This window comes from Salvia splendens, chromosome 16 (genome assembly GCF_004379255.2).
Source record: "Salvia splendens isolate huo1 chromosome 16, SspV2, whole genome shotgun sequence".
Classification (NCBI taxonomy): Eukaryota; Viridiplantae; Streptophyta; class Magnoliopsida; order Lamiales; family Lamiaceae; genus Salvia; species Salvia splendens.
Genome location: NC_056047.1, coordinates 5,361,820 through 5,383,152, shown reverse-complemented (window position 1 = coordinate 5,383,152; position 21,333 = coordinate 5,361,820). Strand labels below are relative to the sequence as shown.

Here is a 21,333-nt window from a genome sequence, read left to right as displayed (position 1 = left end):
TCTATGGCGCCAGCCGCGGTAACCTGAGAGCCCCAGTGGTAGCGCCGTTCTTCACCCAATTCTATGGCACCAGCCGCGGCCATCTCGGAGGCCCGGTGGTAGCGCCCCAGACGCGCTGACGAGAAGACCATTAGTGGATTAAATGATCAATGGTGGGCCCCCTATTAAATTTTTATTTTTTCAATATTTATATCTTTTAAAATTTTTAAATTTTTAAATTTATCCAAATTTTATACATATAAGCATCTATTAATGATCTACATCATCTAAAACTACAAATGATTTAGGAGATGTTGGTGATGTAGCCTGGGTTTTCAACTTGTCAACTTATCCACAATGATACAACTCGGTCATATTTATAGACATTCCTTACTTATTTTAGAATTCTAGATATTTTATTATATAGAATTCTATATCTAGATAGTTCTTCTAAAAAGTAGTATATAGATATTTTAAAGCCTAACTCTAGCGATTCTACTACATCTAAATTTGAATACTCCCTTCGTCCCACTTTGGGAGTCCCAGTTGAGTTCGCCACGAGTTTTAAGAAATGTAAAAGAAAAATGGTGAAAAAATAATATAATGTGAGTATCATTTTTATGTATTAGTTTTATAATAAATGTGAGTGGAATGATATTAGTGGAATGTGGGTTCCTATTAGTATTTATGGAATATTCTAACTGAGACTCCTAAAGCGGGATAGACTAAAATGGAAAACCGAGACTCCTAGACTCAGACAGAGAGAGTAATATTAGATATTTGTACCATATAATATCAAGATATTTCAACTACAAATATCATGTTTATTTTCATTTATTCAAACACCATCTTGATAAAATCTTCGTACTTGAGTAGCTTCGTGAATATATTTTGGCAACTTAGTCTTGCGATTTCACGTACTCCATTTGAACCTTTTGATTTGCAACACATTCTATGATGTGGTGGAAGCGAGTGTCGATGTGCTTGTTTCGATTGTGACACTGGATTTTTAGATAGTGCAATCTTCGACTTGTTATCCGCACAATAGTTGTTTGCTCATTTTATGAGATTCTAATTAAATCCTAATTGCATGCACCAATCTCAAGTCCATCTCTTGAAGTTATTGTCCAAATTGTGAGATACTCATCGTCCGCCATTAGGAGTATCAGTTGACCATTTTACTCTGTCCGCCCTTAGGAGTCCCGGTTCACTTTTACTATAATTGGTAGGTTGATCCCACTTTCCACTAACGCATTCTCCTCACATTTTATTATAGAACTAATATATATAAAAGGGTCTCAATTTCACTATCTTTTTTCAGTTACTTTTCTTTATATTTCTTAAAATATGTGTCGAACTCAAATGAGACTCCTAATGACGAACGGAGGGAGTACTTGAAAGGAACTTTTGGACATGGAGTTATGTTTCAAAAGCGCGGGCTTTTGAAAATATATGGCTACATACATGTAGATTGGGCTGACAACCCCATAGATAGGAGGTCCAAAGTAGGATATTTCACCTTTATTGGTGGAAATTTGACGACTTACTGACTTAGCGAAGCAAGAAGCAAAAGATAGTATCACTATCAAATGTAAAAGCTGAGTTTCAAATAAGTGAAAATGATTTGACAAAGGTATTGTCGAGGAAGCTATTTGGCGAGATATGATTTTCAGCTTCACAAACGTGTCAGATCCACCATCTAGCGTGACAAGGAATGCGACACTTGATATTTCTTAGGATCTAGTTTAACATGATCGAACCAAACATGTCGAACGAGATCTACATTTCATCAAAAAAATCGAAAGGATGGTGAAATTACACTACATTATTTTGAAGATCAGATATTTTGAGCATAGTAATAATCCCCATTAGCTTTGAAATAGTTATTGACAAAAGTATACGTAACTCGTCATTTAAGAAGAGTGTTCTAAAACAAGGAAGATATGATTCAAATCATGTACTACTAGTTGACACAAGATCTAAGGGACTATGCAACTTACCAAAATAAACTATAAAGGACATAAACGAAAGACATGTAATGCAATCCTTTTGGAGCACGCACATTTTGGCTCTAGAATTATGAAATCTTGTTTTCGTGAGCACTTAAACTAATGTACCCTCGTCTTTTCACTATCGAGCCCTCAAATTCAATCTTGTTCAGCAATTTACCACATCCACATGGCTCTTTCATAAAAAGGAAGAAAATTGTGAGCATGCAAGAATTACAAACGCGTTTTTAAATTCTCAAAATAAACATTTTCTTGATAAACACAAGCCCATTATAACCACAGGCTATAACTATCAACACTCTATTCCTTTAATAAAGGCACCATTCTCATTCAACAACTGTTACAAACATCCAATGCAACATGGAGGAATCAAGCCAAAGACACCATTTTTTCAACCATGAATGTTTGATCCTCAACATAGATCATAAACTCTCAATGACTATAATGTCGAAACCAACACAACCTGTCACACTCATCTGGCTGCTGGTCCCTGCTATGGATCCACCACAGCAGATTGGTAAGAGAATTCCCATCATCATACCCCTTCAAGCTCCTAACATTCGCCACCGCGCCTCCCTTGTCGTACATCCCTTGCAACGCATACACGAACCCCTTCCACCCCTCTCCCACCCCATCCCTTGCCAACGCTGGCATTGTCCACTCCACGAGCTTCCTCACGAAACCAGCATCGGAGAAAAGTGCCTCACTAATTGGGAGCAAAGGCAGCAGCTGAATCCCCAGCCTACACTCCTTCCACTCGGCAGGAGCAAACCACAGCCCACTATCCCTTTTACTAGCCCACAACACTCCAACAACTCTATTATCTCTAGCAAACTCAGCTGGATACAAACTCTTCCCATCCTCCTTCACATGCCACCATGTCTCTGCAGCAAGAATCTCCAAAGCTGATATAGTCGAACCAATCCAAACGAGGTGGCTATCCCCATACGCCAGCCCCATCAGAGCTGTGGAGTAGTATGCATTCACAGCCTCGCTCGTGCTCTCTTGATTGCGCCCGTCTGCAAACTCTGTCAGCCCTCCTGCCCAAGAATGCAGCTTCCACAGATCGAAGCATCTCAACCGTGTGTAGTTTGAGTTCTCCCGCCTGCTCATGTTCATGTAATCCGCCATCAACGCGTAAGCCTGCGCCCTGTACTTCCTCCCCCAAGCAGAGTCAATCTTGGCCAACACAGCAATCCCATACACAAAGTATCCAAGATGATAATGGTGATCATTGTACACTCCAAAACCGAAATCAGCACCCGAATCCAACGACCCTTGCTTTGTCACAATGCCTCCCCATTTTGCATCGTAGAGGAATCCATTAGGCCCGAAGGTCCCCTCTAGCCACGGCTCGATTGTCTGCTTCAAGAACTGTTTGATTGCCGGTATCACATCGGTGTAGGACACTTCTTCAGCTATCAATGCTAGCCTTGCCGCTCTAGCCACTAATTTCCCGTAGAAGTAAGACGAGGGCGTCGTCACTGCACCAGCATCCAATGCCTGCACATCATTGATAAGAGCTTCGATGATTGCAGAGCACGAGCTCTCCTCAACTCCTTTGATCGAATGCCAAGTTACTGATACAGGATCGGTTTTCAAACTCCAAGAATCACCAACTACACCAACGAGCTCCCCATCGATGCTGTCGTATTTGAAATCTTCTAGCACAGAAACAGAGCAATCGGTATCCGAGAGAAGCCTGAGATGGAGAGGATGCGCTAGCATCAATAAATCCCCCCATCCTCTCTTCTCCCATCTGTAATCCAAAGAGAAGGGCTTTGTGAAAACGGCATCGCCCCTCACGGCGTAGCAGGAGCTGAATTGATCCAGAGTCGACTCAATTTTGGGCGAATCTACCGGCAATGCCGCAATCCGAATCACGCCGGAGAACACAGTAGAAGTGATCGTACTGATGTCGTGGTTCAGATTAATCGGCGACGAGGTGTAGAGAAGCCACGTCTGATTGTTGTTCAACCTAATTTTGTATCTAGTGCATGAGCTGTTGGGAGTGAGCTCGAGAACGGCGTGAATGGTGGAAATCGAGAGGGAAACTGGTGTCACCACGGTGCAGGTCAAATACGGACTACCTCGAGCGAGGAAGAATCTCAGATTGTTGGAGGGGAAATCGAGAGTGACGCTGAGATCGGAGAAAGAGGAGATGACATGAGTGGAGTTAGGGTTTGGGTTGTTGAGCGTGGAAACTGTTAAATCGGCGATGAATACTTGGTAGATGAAGGCGGGATTTTTGAATAGAGAGGGGTAGCAGATTGTGAGAGAGGATTGCGAAGATTTGATGAGGTAGGGATGGATGTATTCAGGCTGATCGCCATTTTTGAGGGTGAAGTTCTGGAAGAAGGAATTGGTGGGGAGGGGGGCGGCGAGGAGGTGGGGGGCGAAGAATGGGGAGGGGTCGGGGAGGACGGGGGATTGGGTTTTGGGGAAGATGAAGGGGCGGGAGGCCGCGGGGGAGGGCGGAGGAGGCATGGGCGGAGGCGACGGGGAGGGGGAGGGAGGAGGCGGTGGCGGCTTTTTCGGTGGCTTTTTCTTGTTGAAAGGCTTCGTAATAACGGTTTTGACTCTTCGTTTGATCTTCCTCATCATTTGATTGATTGATGGGTTATTTATATGATTTGCTGAAAGTTGAGGGGCTGGATTGTCAGTCGAGCTAAGTTTCGGGAAATTGCGGTTTAATTACGTCGGGTGCGGATGGGTTCCTACCTGCGAAACGCGGCGTTGAATGAGAACAAGCCACATTTCATGTCATAATTAATTACAACGAATATTAATCAACTCTAAGATTTTAATAAATACTCACTATAAAATAAATTGTTGATTGAATATTAATCCCTTAATCAACATTATTAGTCTCATTTTGGATTAGACAAAGATTTTAAGAAATACTCACTATAATATTAATTACTCAAATAATTTAGTAAATATTAAGAGTAAAATGACCGACATTTCAAAATGAAAAAAAAAGAATATTTAAAGGCTTCTGACGAATAATATGGATGATTATATTATTTCATTATTTTCTGCTTTTAAATATTTTTGTATGTTTCAGTATAGTTGTAAGATTATAATTGGGGATGATTACATTTCCTTATTTAAGAAAGAATTATTTCAAATTTATGATATTTTCTTCTCTTTTTTTTTTAAATTCTATCTTTATGATAAATGTTAATCATGACTTACTCTTCTCTTTATACTATTAGGCCTTTTTATTGCTAGCCAAAAATGAAGTTGTCGACAAATATACCCGAAGTTCACCCGACATACAAGATAACACCTATTATAGACATTTTATGTCTGTGTAATTTTGTTTGATTATAGTTTGTGACTTGAATTTTAATGATTTTAACGTCAATTTATTGTCAATGACTTGATGATAAAACTTTACCAAATTGTTAATTATCTTCCGTTTTAATTCAAGTTAGTTTTGACTCCATTCTTCAATTCTTTCTGTATCCCGGGTACTTTTTATTCCATAGTTTTTGCACGGGACCTAATTAAATAAGTTTGCAAAACTAAGATCTTTCCAAAAATAAACTGACTAAGAATGATGATCAATTCCAAGTCATTACTAGTAGGGGATGGGAGTATATCATACGTACCACAGAAAAATTACAACAGTTGATTATTCACTTCTCTTTCTCTTTATTAGTCAAATAAGTAATCAAACACCAAACTCCTTAAGTGGAGAACTCAAAATTCAAATATTTGGCCTATGAAACAAATAAGATGACGAAACTTACATAAATAAGTAGAAATAGAATGCCTCCTTACTGAAGCTGTGGTACAAAGATGGCATTACTCTCCCAAACCAAACTTAGTTAAGAAGAATTTGAGTTGTGAACCAAGCAAACGGTATGATAGAAAATGAGGTGTGTGTGTGTGTGTAACGTGTGAGGATACAAGGTTTGTCTCCAAGTTAAGTATACATTGTGTAGAATTGGTATCTAAATTGCTTGCAACTTAAGCATGTAAAAAAGTTAGTATAAGTTTTGTTTCAATTTATTTCAACTCATTCTCATTTTTTGTTTCCCCTCATTACTCATTTTTTGTTTCCCCTCATTACTCATTTTTTGTTTCCCCTCAATTTAATTATCCAAATATAAGTGTTTAAAATAATTTCCTTTTCCAAAAACAGAAAAATCTGAAAAAAAAATCTCTAAATCAATGCTTAGTAGCCTCAAGTTTAATTAAATGCTGCAACATTTGGGCCCAATTATCAATGGGCCCAGGCAAACACCAATGCACACAGTCATTATACAAAGTGACATTCTCATTGGGCCAATGCCCATATCTACTCGGGTGCCCATCCGGCCTCAGCAGCGTCGCCTGCGTCGTATCCAACAACCGCCACCTCTTCCTCCCCTCTCTCTCCACAGCCCTAAATTCCTCCAATTCAATCATATACATATCCAAATTCACCCCTTCCAAAATCGCCTCGTCGCTCCGGAACGGCCGCCGCCGCACGCAGTCGCCTCCCTCGTTCCACAGCCCGCCCTCGAAGTGCGACGGCGCGTACGTGCGCAGGAACGCCGCGCCGCCGAATCTCCGCCGGCTGTTCACGGCCCTGAACGCCGTGCGGAAGGCGCGGCGGTAGGCGTAGGCTGAGGGGAGATCGGTCATGTTCGGGAGCCGGCAGAAGCGGCAGCCGACGACGCGGCCGTCCTCGTAGTAGACGGCGGGGCGGGTGAACCAGTGGTCGGCGTTGAGGATGAGGTAGTCGACCGAGTCGATGTGACTCGTCCACGACTCGTCGAACTCGTCGAGGTAGAGGTTGAAGAGACCCGTGTGGGTCGGGCCGTCCGAGTCACGCTCTTCGGATCTTATTAAAAATGGACTCCGGAAATATTCGAGGGTAAAATTGTAGTTTGCGTATTTCCACCGTTTAAACTGCTCGTCTGTTGCTGGGGAGTCGTCGATTGGGTATTCAACCTTCAAAATTGATTAAATTGTTAATAAAATAATAATCCATATAAATTTAATATTTTAAATTTGTGATGAAGCACTACCACGCACGTTACTCAATTTTGAAGAATCAGATTAAGATTTGGCACTCATTATTAAGAGTGCATGCACTTAAAAATAGATCTTGAATAGTTTAAACTTTCCAAGATGCAAAGAGAATACGGCTTGATTATTCAAGCAATTGATAATTCAGTTATAATAATAGTACTAGTAGATATAGTATTTTCTGTAGGAACAATTTGGTCACATGCGGAGGCACATGCACGAGATTTGAATCTATAATAGAAATGAACTGAGGAGTATTATTTTTTATGAATATTTCAAATTCTAATAGAATACATTCGTAAACATAATTATAGAAGGCAAACTAATCCAATTCAAAGGGGTGGTTGGTGTAAAAAAGAATTTGATTTATAACAAATGTACATGTATAATATGAGATGTAAATATACCAAACATGGGGCCGTTCTAGTTAGAACTTTTTTAAAATAAATATTTTAAAAATTGAAAGTCATATTAATTCGTTAATACATTAATATAGGTGATATTGAAGAATTTATATATTTTGTGATACCAACTAATATATATACAAATGAATATAATTCTTTATTTTAGTTTTAGGAAATAGAGCTTATTGGGAAATACTACAAATGAATCCGTGTCAACATTAGTTTCCTTTTCCTTTGTCATCTTCTCTCTAATTCTTTTATAAATAAATGTATGATAACAGTAGTGATAGAAACAGCCGATGTTTTAGTAATTCATTGTCATTGTCATTGTAAGATTACTATAAACATGTGACATTAGAGATTACTTAAGAAAGACTCATATGTATAGCTAGAAAAGGTAGTTCAAATAATAGCACTGAAATGAAGTGGAGCGAGTACCGACACTAAGCGGAATTAATCAAGTGGTTTGGCACTGAATTAATTGCTAATAGATTCAATTAATAGAAATATTATTGAAGTTCCTATTTCATTGACTAGTTTACAACATTATACAGTTGCATTCTCTAATGGATATGCAGAAACTGTCAAAACTAATCAAACAAATCCAGGCTGTACAATTTTTCATTAATCAATAATTCACCTTTGTGGTGGTTCCCAAGATTTGAAGGGAAGTATCAATTTTCATAATAAAAGGGGGAAAAGACAATTAATAATCATACATTTTATAAAAAAAGATAATAATTCGTTTTCGATAATAATATATCGACTAGACTTCGCTTTAGATGGAATCATGGAGGACAAGAACAAGCTCACCATGCATGGCTCACTTTATATCTCAATTTTATATGGCCAAGAAAACCCCATGTTTTATTGCATCTCCTTATCCCTCCAAAAATAGCACACTTTCATGCATATCCACCTCAATAATTCAAATTTCCTTTCTACCAAAAATTACAAAGACACAATTTTATGGTCTAATATGATTTCATATAAAATTCTGCCTCAGTTTTCGTAAACCTCGAAAAAATAATTGAATCTCCCCCCTTCATGTCTGGAAAATTACTTAAATAAACTATCGTGTAATGCACCTACTCTTAGCGTGAACAATACTACTACTATTTCATAATATCCACAATTAAAAATCGTACCTTGATGGAGTACGAACTAAACCCTAATGGCAAGCCCAATAACAGTGACGACCCATCAGCCCAGAGCCCAAGAAAGAGTACCTGTTCGGCACCAAAGAGTTCGGCACGACCAAGAGTTCGGCACGACCAAAGAGTTCAGACTCAGCCTACAGCTCGGTAAAAGCCGACCAGTCAAGCTCTCCTCTCAGATCGGCAAGAGCTGATCGGTAAAGTCCAGCAGTTCGGTCTCAGCATTCGACCGAACTAGGAGTTAGTGGACTCATGAAAGGCCTCCACGACCTCCGCTATACCCACGATCTATTTAGTGGTACGAAGCAGTTATTGAGCAGTTATTGCTCACCCACGATCTTGTTAGTGGGGCTGCAAACCACGATCCTAGTTCAATGTATAAATAGAACTTAGATCGGATAGAAAAGGGTTAAGCTCTCTAGAGATAAAATCATATAGCAAGTCTGTGTTGTAAGCTGTAATCCCAGATCAAGCAATACAATCTTGCCCTCCCTTCTTCCCGTGGACGTAGATTTACCTCAGTAAATCGAACCACGTAAATTCACCGTGTCGTAATTTATTTTTACGAGCAATCATCATCATCAATAATTCGCGGATTCATCACTGGCGCCGTCTGTGGGAACCAGAGAACAAAATTTGTGATAAAGCGAATTTTTGATCCATTTTTTCCACCCAAAAAATGCATACCAGATCGCAGAATACCCGTATTCCTGCCCGTGAGAACCAGGAGGAAGCCAATCCATCCCATAGGTCGGGAAAACAGCCTAGGGATAAATCCACCACCAGTTCTCATGGCGAAGGAACAAGCCGCTCCAAAAATCGTCCCACTGAGTCTTCCCAGCAGCCCGATTTGAATGAGGCTGTCAAGCAGTTTTTGGCTGAAAAGCAGGAGGAATTCTTAACCTTCCTGCGAAAAAGCCAAAAGCAGCCGGAGACGAAAACGACGGATTCTCCTTCTCCCTCCGCACAAGAAAGTCACTACCGCAGTAGTGTCGCATCTCCCAGGAGAAAGAATCCTCAACCCCGACATATTCCCGTTCCTCCTCGGTACCGGAATCACAGGAGAACTCAATCTCCTCCATACCGACGAGATATCGGATTCGCCGTGTACGGAGCACTGAAGACTCCGTTCTCGGACGACATCACCCGAACTCCCCTACCACAGAACTACCGAACTCCGTCGATGACTTACGACGGGCTCGTGGACCCTCACGATTTCTTGGGGCGCTATCAATATAACATGGCGAACCAGGGTCTCAACGAGGTCCACATGTGCAAGCTGTTTCCCGAGCTGCTCATCGGGAACGCGAGAAGGTGGTTCGATAGCCTCCCCCAGGGCAGCATCAGATCTTACCGAGATCTAATGGATGCCTTCCACAGGAGGTTCTTTCAGAAAGCGGAAGCCCGAATCACTTCGGCTCAGCTGCTTTCCATTCGTCAAGGTCGCGACGAAAAAATTAGCGACTTTATGACAAGATTCCACAAGGAATGCCTGCAAGTAGACGATCTCAACGATCTGCTTGTCATCTCGGCATTCCAAAATGGAATCCTGCCCGGAGCTCTCTACAGGAAGCTCGTTGAGTGCGGTCCGCAGACAGCTCAGGAAATGTGGGACATTGCGGACCAGTACTCCCGGGCCGATGAGGCAGACCGTCGCAAACGGTCGTTAGACAGCTCATCGTCCCGAGGAGACAGAAGGAAGCCCGATCATAGCGATCAGGGGCATCCTCGCCGGACTCCATTTGAAAGAATTCAAAGGGCTCCGGTGCAAGACAGATTGGGACCTCGTCTCAATCCCGAGAAGCCGCCCGCTCAGTTCGTACCGCTGAACAAGCCGAGAGCGGAAATTTTCGAACTGCACTCTGACCTATTCGAAAAGCCAAAGCGGATGACGAAATCAGCCGCGCGCCGACCACAGGATAACTACTGCTCCTACCATCAAGACCACGGTCACGATACTGAGGAGTGCAGAAACTTGGCTGCAGGTATCGATGTTCTTGTGAAGGCAGGGACATTGAAAAAATACCGAAGTAAGCAGCCAAAGAAGAATAAAAAGCAGAGTGGTGCGAACTGCGCTCCTCAGGATCCGAAAAGGCAGCCGGATCCCGAAGACGATGACGAGCCGCAATATGATGGAGTAATCCAGACTATTGACGCGCTCCCTGCCGGGAAGACCAAGTCGTCCCTAAAGTCAGAACGCAGAGGCTCCAATCGAGAGGAGCCAACGCATAAAAGGCTGAAGCAGGACGAAGTGATTACGTTCTCGGCTGCTGATCCCGTCCCGGCCATCTCTCCTCACCAAGACGCCATTGTCATCCAAGCCGGAGTGGCAAACAAACTGATCCACAGGGTGTTTGTGGATACAGGAGCGTCGGTTAGCATTCTTTTTAAAGAGTGCTTCGACAAACTAGAAGTGGACCCAGCTCGGCTCAGTCCGGCTCCGCTTCCCCTGAAGAGCTTCACTCAGGAGGACACCCGCCCTGAAGGTATTATCAGCCTTCCGATCACGGTGGGGAAAGCGCCTACTAGCTCCAGTACGATGATTGAGTTTTTCGTGGTGAAAGCTCGGTCCCCGTACAACGTCATCCTGGGAAGAGACTGGCTCAACACAGTTCGGGCCGTTTGCTCCACCTATCACCTCACCATCAAGATCCCTACTAAAGGAGGGATAGCGGTCATCCGAGGTGACCAAAAGAGAGCAAAGGAATGTCTGCAAATTGCGCTTAGAAGTGCCGAGCAGTCAGATCGGCACCACCAAGCATAGCAATCACAGCAGCCGGAGTCAGAGGCGATGACCGAAGTCATACCGGAGCCGAACTCGATGACAGTTCAGCTGTACGAAGACGATCCATCCAGAACGGTTAAGATCGGCTTCGCGGGAACGCCCCTACTTCGGGAAAAAAACCATCCAGCTCCTCAAGGAGTATAAAGACGTCTTTGCATGGTCTCCGTTGGACATGACCGGAGTGCCCCCCGAGGTAATCACTCATCGGTTAAATATTGATCCTTCAGTCCGGCCGATAAAACAGAAGCAAAGACTCTTTGCGGCAGAACGAAGTCAAGTCATCCATGACGAAGTCCGTCAATTATTGAAGGCGGATGTGTTATTCGAAGTGAAGTATCCTTCGTGGGTGGCCAATCCTGTCATGATCAAGAAAAAGGAAGGAGGATGGCGGATGTGCATAGATTTCACCGATCTAAATAAGCACTGTCCCAAAGATTGCTATCCCCTTCCGAACATAGATAAAAAAGTAGAAGCTTTGGTAGGCTTTGAAATTTTTTGTTTTCTTGATCTGTACAAAGGATACCATCAAGTTTTAATGGATGAGATTGACGCTTCAAAAACGGCCTTCATTACTGATTTCGGCATTTTCGCTTATAAAAAGATGCCATTCGGTTTAAAGAATGCCGGAGCCACTTATCAAAGGATGGTAGACAAGCTTTTTCGGCACCTGATTGGAAAGGAGGTCGAAGTGTATGTTGACGATATAGTCGTCAAAAGCAAAAGCACTTCGGAGTACGAGCACAACCTCAAGTCCACTCTCGACGTGCTCAAGAAAGCCAACCTCAAACTTAATCCCCAAAAGTGTACCTTTTTGGTAGATTCGGGAAAGTTTCTGGGTTGTTGGGTTTCAAAGGACGGACTCAAGGCAAACCCCTCAAAAGTTCAAGTCGTTCAGAACATGGCAATGCCGAAGTCCATACATGACGTGCAAAGGCTAACCGGATGTCTAGCCGCACTGAATCGATTCCTTTCCCAAGCAGCCGAAAAGCAACTGCCGTTCTTCAAGGTGTTGAAAAAGGCACCAAAGTTCGAGTGGGGAGCCGAGCAGAAAAAGGCCTTTGACGAACTCAAAAGTTATCTAGCCGAGCTTCCTATTCTCTCTGCTCCAACCGAAGCCGAAGTAATATTCTTATACTTGGCGGCATCGGATCAAACCATCAGCGCGGTGCTTGTACGAGAAGAAGGCCTAAAGCAGCTTCCCATCTACTTTACAAGCCGAGCATTAAGAGGTCCAGAAACAAGGTATCAACCTCTGGAAAAAATTGCTCTGGCACTAGTAAATGCAGCAAGGAGACTGCGGCCATACTTCTATGCTCACAAGGTATGCGTCTTAACTGATCTGCCACTTCGGCAAGTGTTGACCAAACCAGAAGCATCAGGCAGAATCGCCAAGTGGGCTATAGAGTTGGGAGAGCACACAATTGAATATCTACCTCGGAAAGCCATCAAGGGACAAGCCTTGGCAGATTTTCTTGCAGAAGCAAAGTTCGATCAAGCAATTCCTGTTATTGCCGAACAGAAGAATTCTGCCAATGCCGAACTAGCACAGCCCTTGGAATCCGAAGTAGAGCCGCCGGACTGCTGGAGCGGATTCGTAGATGGAGCTTCAAACAAGATGGGAAGTGGAGCTGGTATTTTACTTGTCGCTCCCGACGGACACGAGGTAACCTACTCACTTCGGTTCCTATTCCCCACTACTAATAATGAAGCCGAGTACGAAGCCCTCCTGGCCGGACTCCAGTTAGCGCAAAGTCTGCTCGTCAAATCTCTCAAAGTCCATTGTGATTCACAAGTCATAGTAAATCACATGTTGGGTACAAGTGAAGCCCGTGACGAGAGAATGAAGAAGTATTTGGACAAAGCGCAAAGCATCAGCCGAAGTTTCTCCTATTTTCGGATAATCCGCATTCCCAGAGCGGAAAATAGCCGAGCAGATACCTTAAGTAAGTTGGCCTCAGATCCGAACTCAAAGGCGGAAGAATTAATGCATCGAAGCATTGATGAAGCCGAGGTACATTCAGTATCCAGCTCGCCGAACTGGATGACGCCGATCTTGCAGTATCTGGATCAAGGACAATTGCCCGAGGATAAGAGAGAAGCTCGGAAGATCACATGCCGAGCACTTCGGTACGAACTTCATGAAGGAGTCCTCTTTAGAAAGTCTTACCTCCAGCCGTTATTGCGGTGCGTAGGACCAGAAGAGACGGACTACATCCTCAGAGAAGTTCATGAAGGATCGTGCGGTAGCCACATCGGAGCCAGAGCTTTAGCTAAAAAAGTTCTGAGATGGGGATATTATTGGCCAACCATGGTACAAGAGGCAATGCAGCTCGTCAAGAAGTGTACGAAGTGCCAAATTCATGCAAATGTCCCAAGGATGCCGCAGACCGATCTATACACTATGCAAAGCCCTTGGCCTTTCATGCAATGGGGCATAGACATAGTGGGACCATTTCCTCAAGCTCCTCGGCAAATGAAATTCCTTATCGTTGCCGTGGACTACTTCACGAAGTGGGTGGAGGCTGAACCATTAGCTACGATAACGAGCTCAAAGGCATTGGACTTCGTCTGGAAGAACATAGTGTGCCGATTTGGCATACCCCACATCCTCATCTCGGATAATGGGACTCAGTTCACCGACAAGACGTTCAAGAATTGGTGCCAAGAGCTGAACATTCAACAGCGGTTCACTTCGGTCTCCCATCCCCAAGCAAACGGACAAACGGAAGTAACGAACCGGATTCTGGTGAAGGGGTTAAAAGCTCGGTTAGAACAAGCCAAAGGACAATGGGTGGAAAATCTCCCTCAAGTCCTGTGGTCCTACCGAACTACACCCAAAACCTCCAACGGTGAAACCCCGTATAGTCTGGTGTACGGCACTGAAGCCGTAATTCCGGTGGAGATCGGCGTACCCAGTCCCCGAACCCTAAATTTCTCCTCAGAAATGAATGACGACGGACTAAGAGCAGAGCTAGATCTCGCCGAAGAAAGAAGAGAATTGGCGTGCATAAAAGCAGCCAAGTATAAGGAGCAAGTAGCCCGGTATTATAACCAAAGGGTGAAAAAGCTTCAATTTCAAGTGGGAGATCTCGTCTTGAGAAACAACGAAGTAAGCCGAGCAGAAAAGCTGGGCAAACTCGAACCCACATGGGAGGGTCCATATCGGGTGTCAGAGGTCCTCGGCAAAGGGTCTTATAAATTGACTCACATGTCAGGAGAACAAGTACCCCGAACATGGCACGTCTCCAACCTCAAGAAGTTCCACTTGTAAGAGACAAAGTCCGGTCAGTCTGTCTTGTGTCTAGTTCGGTCATAGGGGTACATGTTTTTATTTGTTTGTTTTTACTTGTACTTTTTACTTGTCGTTTTATAAAAAGTTTAAAGTTTTTTTCTTTCGTCTTTTTCATTTTTTCTCTATGTGTTTTGTCTCTATGTGCTTGTCGTCTCTTACAAATGGTACCAAGGTATATCGTTCTTTAAAGACTGATCCCCTTTTTAGATCGATTATTAAAGACTATTGTGAGTCCAAGCTTCTAAGGAGGATATAAGACCACAATTCAGCTTAACAAGCAGTCCGTCTGAAACGAACTGCAATAAGCCAACGATTGTGAGTCCAAGCTTCCAAGGAGGATACAAGACCGCAATTCAGCTTAACAAGCACTTCGTCTGAAACGAACTGCAATAAGGGAAAGTCCGATCCACGCGATAAACCTCGCCGAATTAGGACGACCAAGTTCGGTCAAAGAAGTTTACCTCATAAGACCGGGGACGACCATGTCTGGTCAAAGAGGTTTACTGCATAAGACCACTTCGGTTAACTGGGAAAGTCCGATCCACGCGATAAAACTCGCCGAATTAGGACAAGGGAAAGTTCGATCCCGGCGACAAAAATCGCCAAATTAGAACACAAACCAAGTCTGGTCAAAGATGTTTATTTCATCAGACCAAAGACGAGTCCGGTCAAAGATGTTTATTTCATCAGACCAAAGACGAGTCCGGTCAAAGATGTTTATTTCATCAGACCAAAGACGAGTCCGGTCAAAGATGTTTATTTCATCAGACCAAAGACGAGTCCGGTCAAAGATGTTTATTTCATCAGACCAAAGACGAGTCCGGTCAAAGATGTTTATTTCATCAGACCAAGGACCAAGTTCGGTCAAAGAAGTTTACTTCATAAGACCGAGGACAAGTACGATGAAATTTTTTCGCTAAGCTGTAAATACAGTGTTAGAAGCGAAAACAAAATTTCATTTTTCAAATCTTGTTCGGCATACAACTCAGCTACCCTACAAAATGGCGTTACGCTATTACAAAGGACTATTCTACTGTCCAGGGTTGCTGAAGTTAAGCCACCTATCTGCAAAATCCTCTGGAAGCCGAGTTCGGTTGTTCCGAGCAGATGAAGAATAAGCAGGTCGACGAGATGCTATCCTCGATCCAACGCCTCTTCCCCGAGCCCGAGAAGTCCTAACACCTCGGCGATGAAGAGTCTCTGCAATAATCATCTGCTGATCTTGCTCGCTCATAGTCACAACTCCTCGGCGAATTTCAGTCCGTCCCTGTCTTGACGATTCCGGTTGCTCCTGAGCCCGTTCTCGTCTTGACGTTTCCGGCTGTTCCGGAGTTCGTTGTTGACTGGAAGTAGGATTTTGAACAAGGGAACCAGAGGCTTGATCTGGAGTGCGAGCATCTGTTGGCACGACATGCCGAAGGAATCTTTCTATGGAGGGGCGCCGAGAAAGAACAATGTCGTACCGAGAAGCCCAGCGCCGTAATGATTTCACAACTTGTTGGCAAGCCGAGCTCTCCAGCGCATTGTTCCTCCGGAGTACATGATATTCCTCCCACAGTTCGTCAACTCGACTCTGAACATCTGATATGGTCAATCCCCCGCGCACACGGATGTAATCCTCGTACGCAGTCCTCTCAGCAACGGTCGTATTCAGCTCGGCCTCCAGATCCTTCTTATCGGACTCTAAGTCCTTATTATCGGCCTCCAGCTTCACTAAACGAGCCAGAAGCTCGTCATTCTTCGTCTGATCGGCTATAGCTCTTTTCTCAGCTTCGTCTAAAGCCGAAGAGTACAGCCGTTTCCAGTGAAGTATCTCCATCTCCTTGAGTACAAAGCAGCTATATTAGTTCGGCAGCTGTACCGAGCAGATAGTAAAATACAACAGGAATAAAGGCGAGTACGAAAAGCTATACGAAGACAAGTGTAGAGAATTTTTTCATTCACAAGGAAAATTTTTTACACTAGGAGGGCTTCAAGGCCATTTTACAAAGAAGAAACTAGACTAAGAGAAGGGAGACGAAATCATACTCCGCCAGCTTCGTCTCCGGCTCCTTGGTCTGGTTCAGCTTCTTTCTCCTGAACTACCTCAGCCTCCGCCTCGCCTCCTGCCGGCCTCGCCTCCGCCTCCTGATCGGCCTCCTTCTCCGGATGCCCGGCCCGCTCGACTTCGGCCTCCAGCTCCAGCGGCTCGGCCTCACCCTCTCCGTTGTAAGTCGAAGCGGGTGAAACGGGTCCCACGGAGGCAAAGATAGCCTCCAGGTTCTCGTCCCGATCAGCTCGGCAACTCCGGACTCGGTCTGCAGAAAGCAGGACCGAAGATGAAGCGAGCTCCTCAAGGAGCGGCAGATTCTGAAGCCGAGCTGCTATTTCTCGGCTGTACAGAGGCAGCACGACGTCGGCCCCCTGCTCGCCCTTATCGGCAATTAGCCTTACCAGGCTACCGACAAAGGCCGAGAACTGGCTGCTCAAAAAGAGTTTCTCCGTGTAAACACGGAGAGCCTCCCCTTGGGCAACCACGGCAGCAGCATCGCTCCGCTTCGTCTGCTCTCGCTGGATGACGAGCTGGTTCTTGGCAAACTGAGCTTCATCCTGGGCCGATATCCTAGCAGCTCTGGCCTTCTCAAAGTTAGCCTCAGCCTGTTCGGCCCGATGACAAGCAGCCGCCAACTTCCTCTGCATCTCGGCATAGTCATTGGACGCTTTGGAGAGTTCGACGGCGACGAGCTTGGAGAGCATATCGTTCCTCTGAAAATGAATAAAGAAAAAAGTCAACAAAGGGGCCACAAAAAATACAGGAAAAAAGCAAGGCCAGAAAATCAAGAAGAGAATTCACCTCGGCGAAGTCCGTGGGCCATAAAAACGGCTCACAGATATGTTCCGAAGGAGGCGCCAAGACCACGTCTTTCTCTGGCGCTCTCGGGGGCTTCTGGGCCTTCCCCTTCCTACTTGCCGAAGTCGACTCCGGCTTCTTCGGATCCGAAGAGGTTTTTTGCCTTTTCGGAGTCCTCTCGGCATCAGACGCCGAGCTGGTGGTTTTCGGCCTCTCCGGCTCCTTGGACTCCGAAGATTTGCGGCTAGCCTTACTCAGCATGTACACTGCCAAAAAGCAAGAAAGCAAAATCAGATTTTCTTCGTTAAAGCAGTAGAGCATAAAGATAAAGAGAAATCCTCACCCTCGGCCTCTTCGTCCGAAGACGAGATGTCGAACACGACGTCGCCCTTGACGAGCTCAGACTCCGTGTATTGTTTCCTAACTATGGGAATCTTGTTGAGCTCGCCATCGAGCTCGTCCAACGGTTCAGGCCGAGGGTGACGGATAACGGACTCCGGCCCTCTCCAGGGAAAACTGGGAGCCGCGGTCCTATCATAGTAGAAGAAGCGATTTTGCCACTTCGGCCACTTCGTTTTACAAAAGGCTCTAAAGGGCTGTAAAGGGATCAAGTAAAACCAAGACCCCTTCCTTTTAAATTGGAAAAATTTAAGGATCGCCTTCAAAGACAAATCCCTTCCTAACCTACGGAGTTCGGCAGCGAAGGCCGACAAGTGCCTCCAAGAGTTCGGAGTCACTTGGCCTAAAGGAAGCTGAAAAAAATCTAGTAAATCTATAAAGGCGGAAGGGAGGGGGAAACGAAGCCCGCATTCTAAGCAGGCCTCGTACACGGTGGCGTACCCCTCCGGCGGGGAGTCAGCCCTATGATCACCGTCAGGTACCACCGCCTTTCCCCCAGGAAAAAAGTATTTTTCGGGTAGGGATACCACAGTATCCTTACTCAAAATACTATGGAAATACTCTACGGTCTTCTCCCCGGACCCTTTCCGGCCAGAAGACCCCTTATCCCCTTTCCTACCGCTACCCGACTCCGAAGAAGAAGAAGACATTTTTTCTTACTTTTTGAAGGTGAAGAAAGTCTGAAGAAGCTCTTGAAAGCGGAAGAAAATTTCTCGAGAAAGAGAGAGTATAGAAGACGCAACAGCAAAGGTGTTCAAATGAGGAAGAAAAAGCATATTTATTAGATACGGGAAAGATTTCGAGATCGTTGCGCCGTTTCGAATCCCACATTTTCAGGATTCAACGGCCGGATTTTACTGTCGCATTTAATGCAGGCACGCGCAAGGCATGTCCCCTGACGTCAGCCTCCCCCTTACCATTATCCAGAGTGCCGAAGTGACTCACCTCGCCGAAGTGATTCACTTCGCTTTTCGGGGGGGGTAGTGATGGAGTACGAACTAAACCCTAATGGCAAGCCCAATAACAGTGACGGCCCATCAGCCCAGAGCCCAAGAAAGAGTACCTGTTCGGCACCAAAGAGTTCGGCACGACCAAGAGTTCGGCACGACCAAAGAGTTCAGACTCAGCCTACAGCTCGGTAAAAGCCGACCAGTCAAGCTCTCCTCTCAGATCGGCAAGAGCTGATCGGTAAAGTCCAGCAGTTCGGTCTCAGCATTCGACCGAACTAGGAGTTAGTGGACTCATGAAAGGCCTCCACGACCTCCGCTATACCCACGATCTATTTAGTGGTACGAAGCAGTTATTGAGCAGTTATTGCTCACCCACGATCTTGTTAGTGGGGCTGCAAACCACGATCCTAGTTCAATGTATAAATAGAACTTAGATCGGATAGAAAAGGGTTAAGCTCTCTAGAGATAAAATCATATAGCAAGTCTGTGTTGTAAGCTGTAATCCCAGATCAAGCAATACAATCTTGCCCTCCCTTCTTCCCGTGGACGTAGATTTACCTCAGTAAATCGAACCACGTAAATTCACCGTGTCGTAATTTATTTTTACGAGCAATCATCATCATCAATAATTCGTTGATTCATCATACCTCTTTTATAAAAATTAATTAAAAAATCGCATCAAGAACTTTAAATCGTACTGACCTTAGACAAAAGGCATATGATGGATTGCATTTGATTCCTTCCAACGGAATCCCCGACGAAGGCCATGGTCTTATTCCTCACCATGCGGAGGAATTGACCGGGGCTGAAAGCGGGCAAATCACAGCCGTCGGGCTTCCACTTCCACTTGAGGAAGTTGGAGTCGGGGCGGCCGTGTTTCATGCAGTTTTGGTGCTCGTGGATGGCCCAGCACGTCTTGTTTGTGTAATACGGGGCGTCCGGATCCGGGACCCATTCGCCCGTGAAGATATCGCATGAGCTCTCTTCATTCTCACTCATATTCATATGATCAACTGCGGCTGCATTGTATGTGTTTTGCAGAACAGGGTCGTTGAGGATGCGGATGAGGATTAGTGCGAAAGATACAAGTATGGCTATGTTTATTATGGTTTTATTTACAGGTAGCTCCATGGATTTGGAACTAAGCTGTGAGGGAGAGTGTGTCAAAATGTTTTGAGAAAAAGTGTGTGTGGTTTTATTATATAGGGGCATTGTCACAAAATTATGTAGGAGGCGACAAATATGGTAATTTTATTTACAGCTTCTAAGAGTCTCTCCAAAGATTATAAAATGGAGTACTACTACTGATAAAAGTTCAATTAAATTTTGATGTGTCACATTTTTAAATTTTAACTGAAAAGAAATTAAACATTGAAAATTATTCTTTTTTTCTAAATTTGTTTTATTTGATTAGTTATTAAACTCAAAATGATACTGTTTAGTCGTATGTGTATGCGCCAATTTAGTGGTAGTATTGATCAGAATTGTTTGGAAAAAAACCATCTCGGGTTACGAAAGAATTTGTAAAATTTTAAGATTTGCTATTTACATTTTCAAATAAAACTTAGAATTTGATCAAATTTTGCGACTTTGCAAATAATTAACCTATTATACTATGATCTTGGTTGATTGTGGTCACTCCACTTTTTGTTTGTGATTTAGATGTAATTTCATTCTTTCTTCAATTGGGAAATAGCTAAGATTTTGGGATGAATTTCTAGATTACTAGCGTGACCATTAAAAGCTGGGACTACAACTAAATTACTTGGTAGTATTTACTATATAGTCTACATAGATGTTGTGACATATGATTTCAAGACATATTGTTTTGTGTGTTAGGTAGAAAACAATTATAACTAAATGTATTAATAAAACAAAAAAAAGTAATTAAAGTAATGGTTGAATAAAGAGATAAAGATTGTAATAAAAAAAATGTAGTACTTTGATTATACATGTCTTCACTATATATGTATTTCATTTAATTTGTTTTAATTGACACTTTTAACTTATGATTGGAGAATCTATTGAATATAAATATTGTGGGACTAATTAAGAAACGCGTTCATTAATATTGTACTACTATTATGATACTGTACATTTTTAAAAATTCACCGTGCAATGTACAAAAGTACCAAAAAGCTAGCGCAAATTTGTTAAATGATAAGAATCCAGAGTGGTTTCTAGCTAAAATTAGTTTACATGTTGACATGTAGAAATTAGTTTTATTCTTTTTTTGGATAAAAGGAGTAAATCATAAAAAATAGAATAAAATTAATTTTAGCATGTCCACATGCAAGAATAAAAGGTTGTAGGGTTGTAAGTATTCAATGCCGTTTGATAAGGGATGTGCACAAGATTGTCTATAGAATAATTAATTAATGACTGAGACTACTGTGATATGATTTTTTATTTTAATATTACAATTATAATCTATATATATATAAAGGGAGAGTTTTGGGAGTATTTATGGAATTATCATTTAAGCTTAAATATATAATTTAAA

General features: G+C 43.5%; 2 protein-coding genes across 2 annotated transcripts; both read right to left on the bottom strand.

Moving 5' to 3' along the window:
* Positions 1-2,199: 2,199 nt before the first annotated feature.
* On the bottom strand, positions 2,200-5,863 carry LOC121771870 (probable endo-1,3(4)-beta-glucanase ARB_01444). Its single transcript, XM_042168759.1, has 2 exons — positions 5,747-5,863; positions 2,200-4,709 (listed from the first exon to the last, which is right to left on the bottom strand). Exon 2 carries the CDS (start codon positions 4,590-4,592, stop codon positions 2,421-2,423), a length of 2,172 nt encoding a protein of 723 aa, XP_042024693.1. The 5' UTR covers positions 4,593-4,709; positions 5,747-5,863; the 3' UTR covers positions 2,200-2,420.
* A 304-nt stretch (positions 5,864-6,167) lies between these two features.
* On the bottom strand, positions 6,168-19,981 carry LOC121770092 (protein trichome birefringence-like 19). The gene is made up of 2 exons (XM_042166895.1): positions 19,533-19,981; positions 6,168-6,935 (listed from the first exon to the last, which is right to left on the bottom strand). The coding sequence occupies exons 1-2, from the start codon at positions 19,959-19,961 to the stop codon at positions 6,168-6,170; spliced, it is 1,197 nt and encodes a 398-aa protein (XP_042022829.1). The 5' UTR covers positions 19,962-19,981.
* Between the last annotated feature and the right edge of the window lie 1,352 nt (positions 19,982-21,333).

What these genes read in the sequence shown, in the direction of transcription:
- LOC121771870 (XM_042168759.1), bottom strand. Translation starts at nt 4,592, where the DNA reads ATGATGAGGAAGATCAAACGAAGAGTCAAAACCGTTATTACGAAGCCT.
- LOC121770092 (XM_042166895.1), bottom strand. Translation starts at nt 19,961, where the DNA reads ATGGAGCTACCTGTAAATAAAACCATAATAAACATAGCCATACTTGTA. An exon ending in TCATATGCCTTTTGTCTAAG is followed by an intron (nt 6,936 to 19,532) that starts GTCAGTACGATT and finishes TCAATTTTGAAG; the next exon opens with GTTGAATACCCAATCGACGA.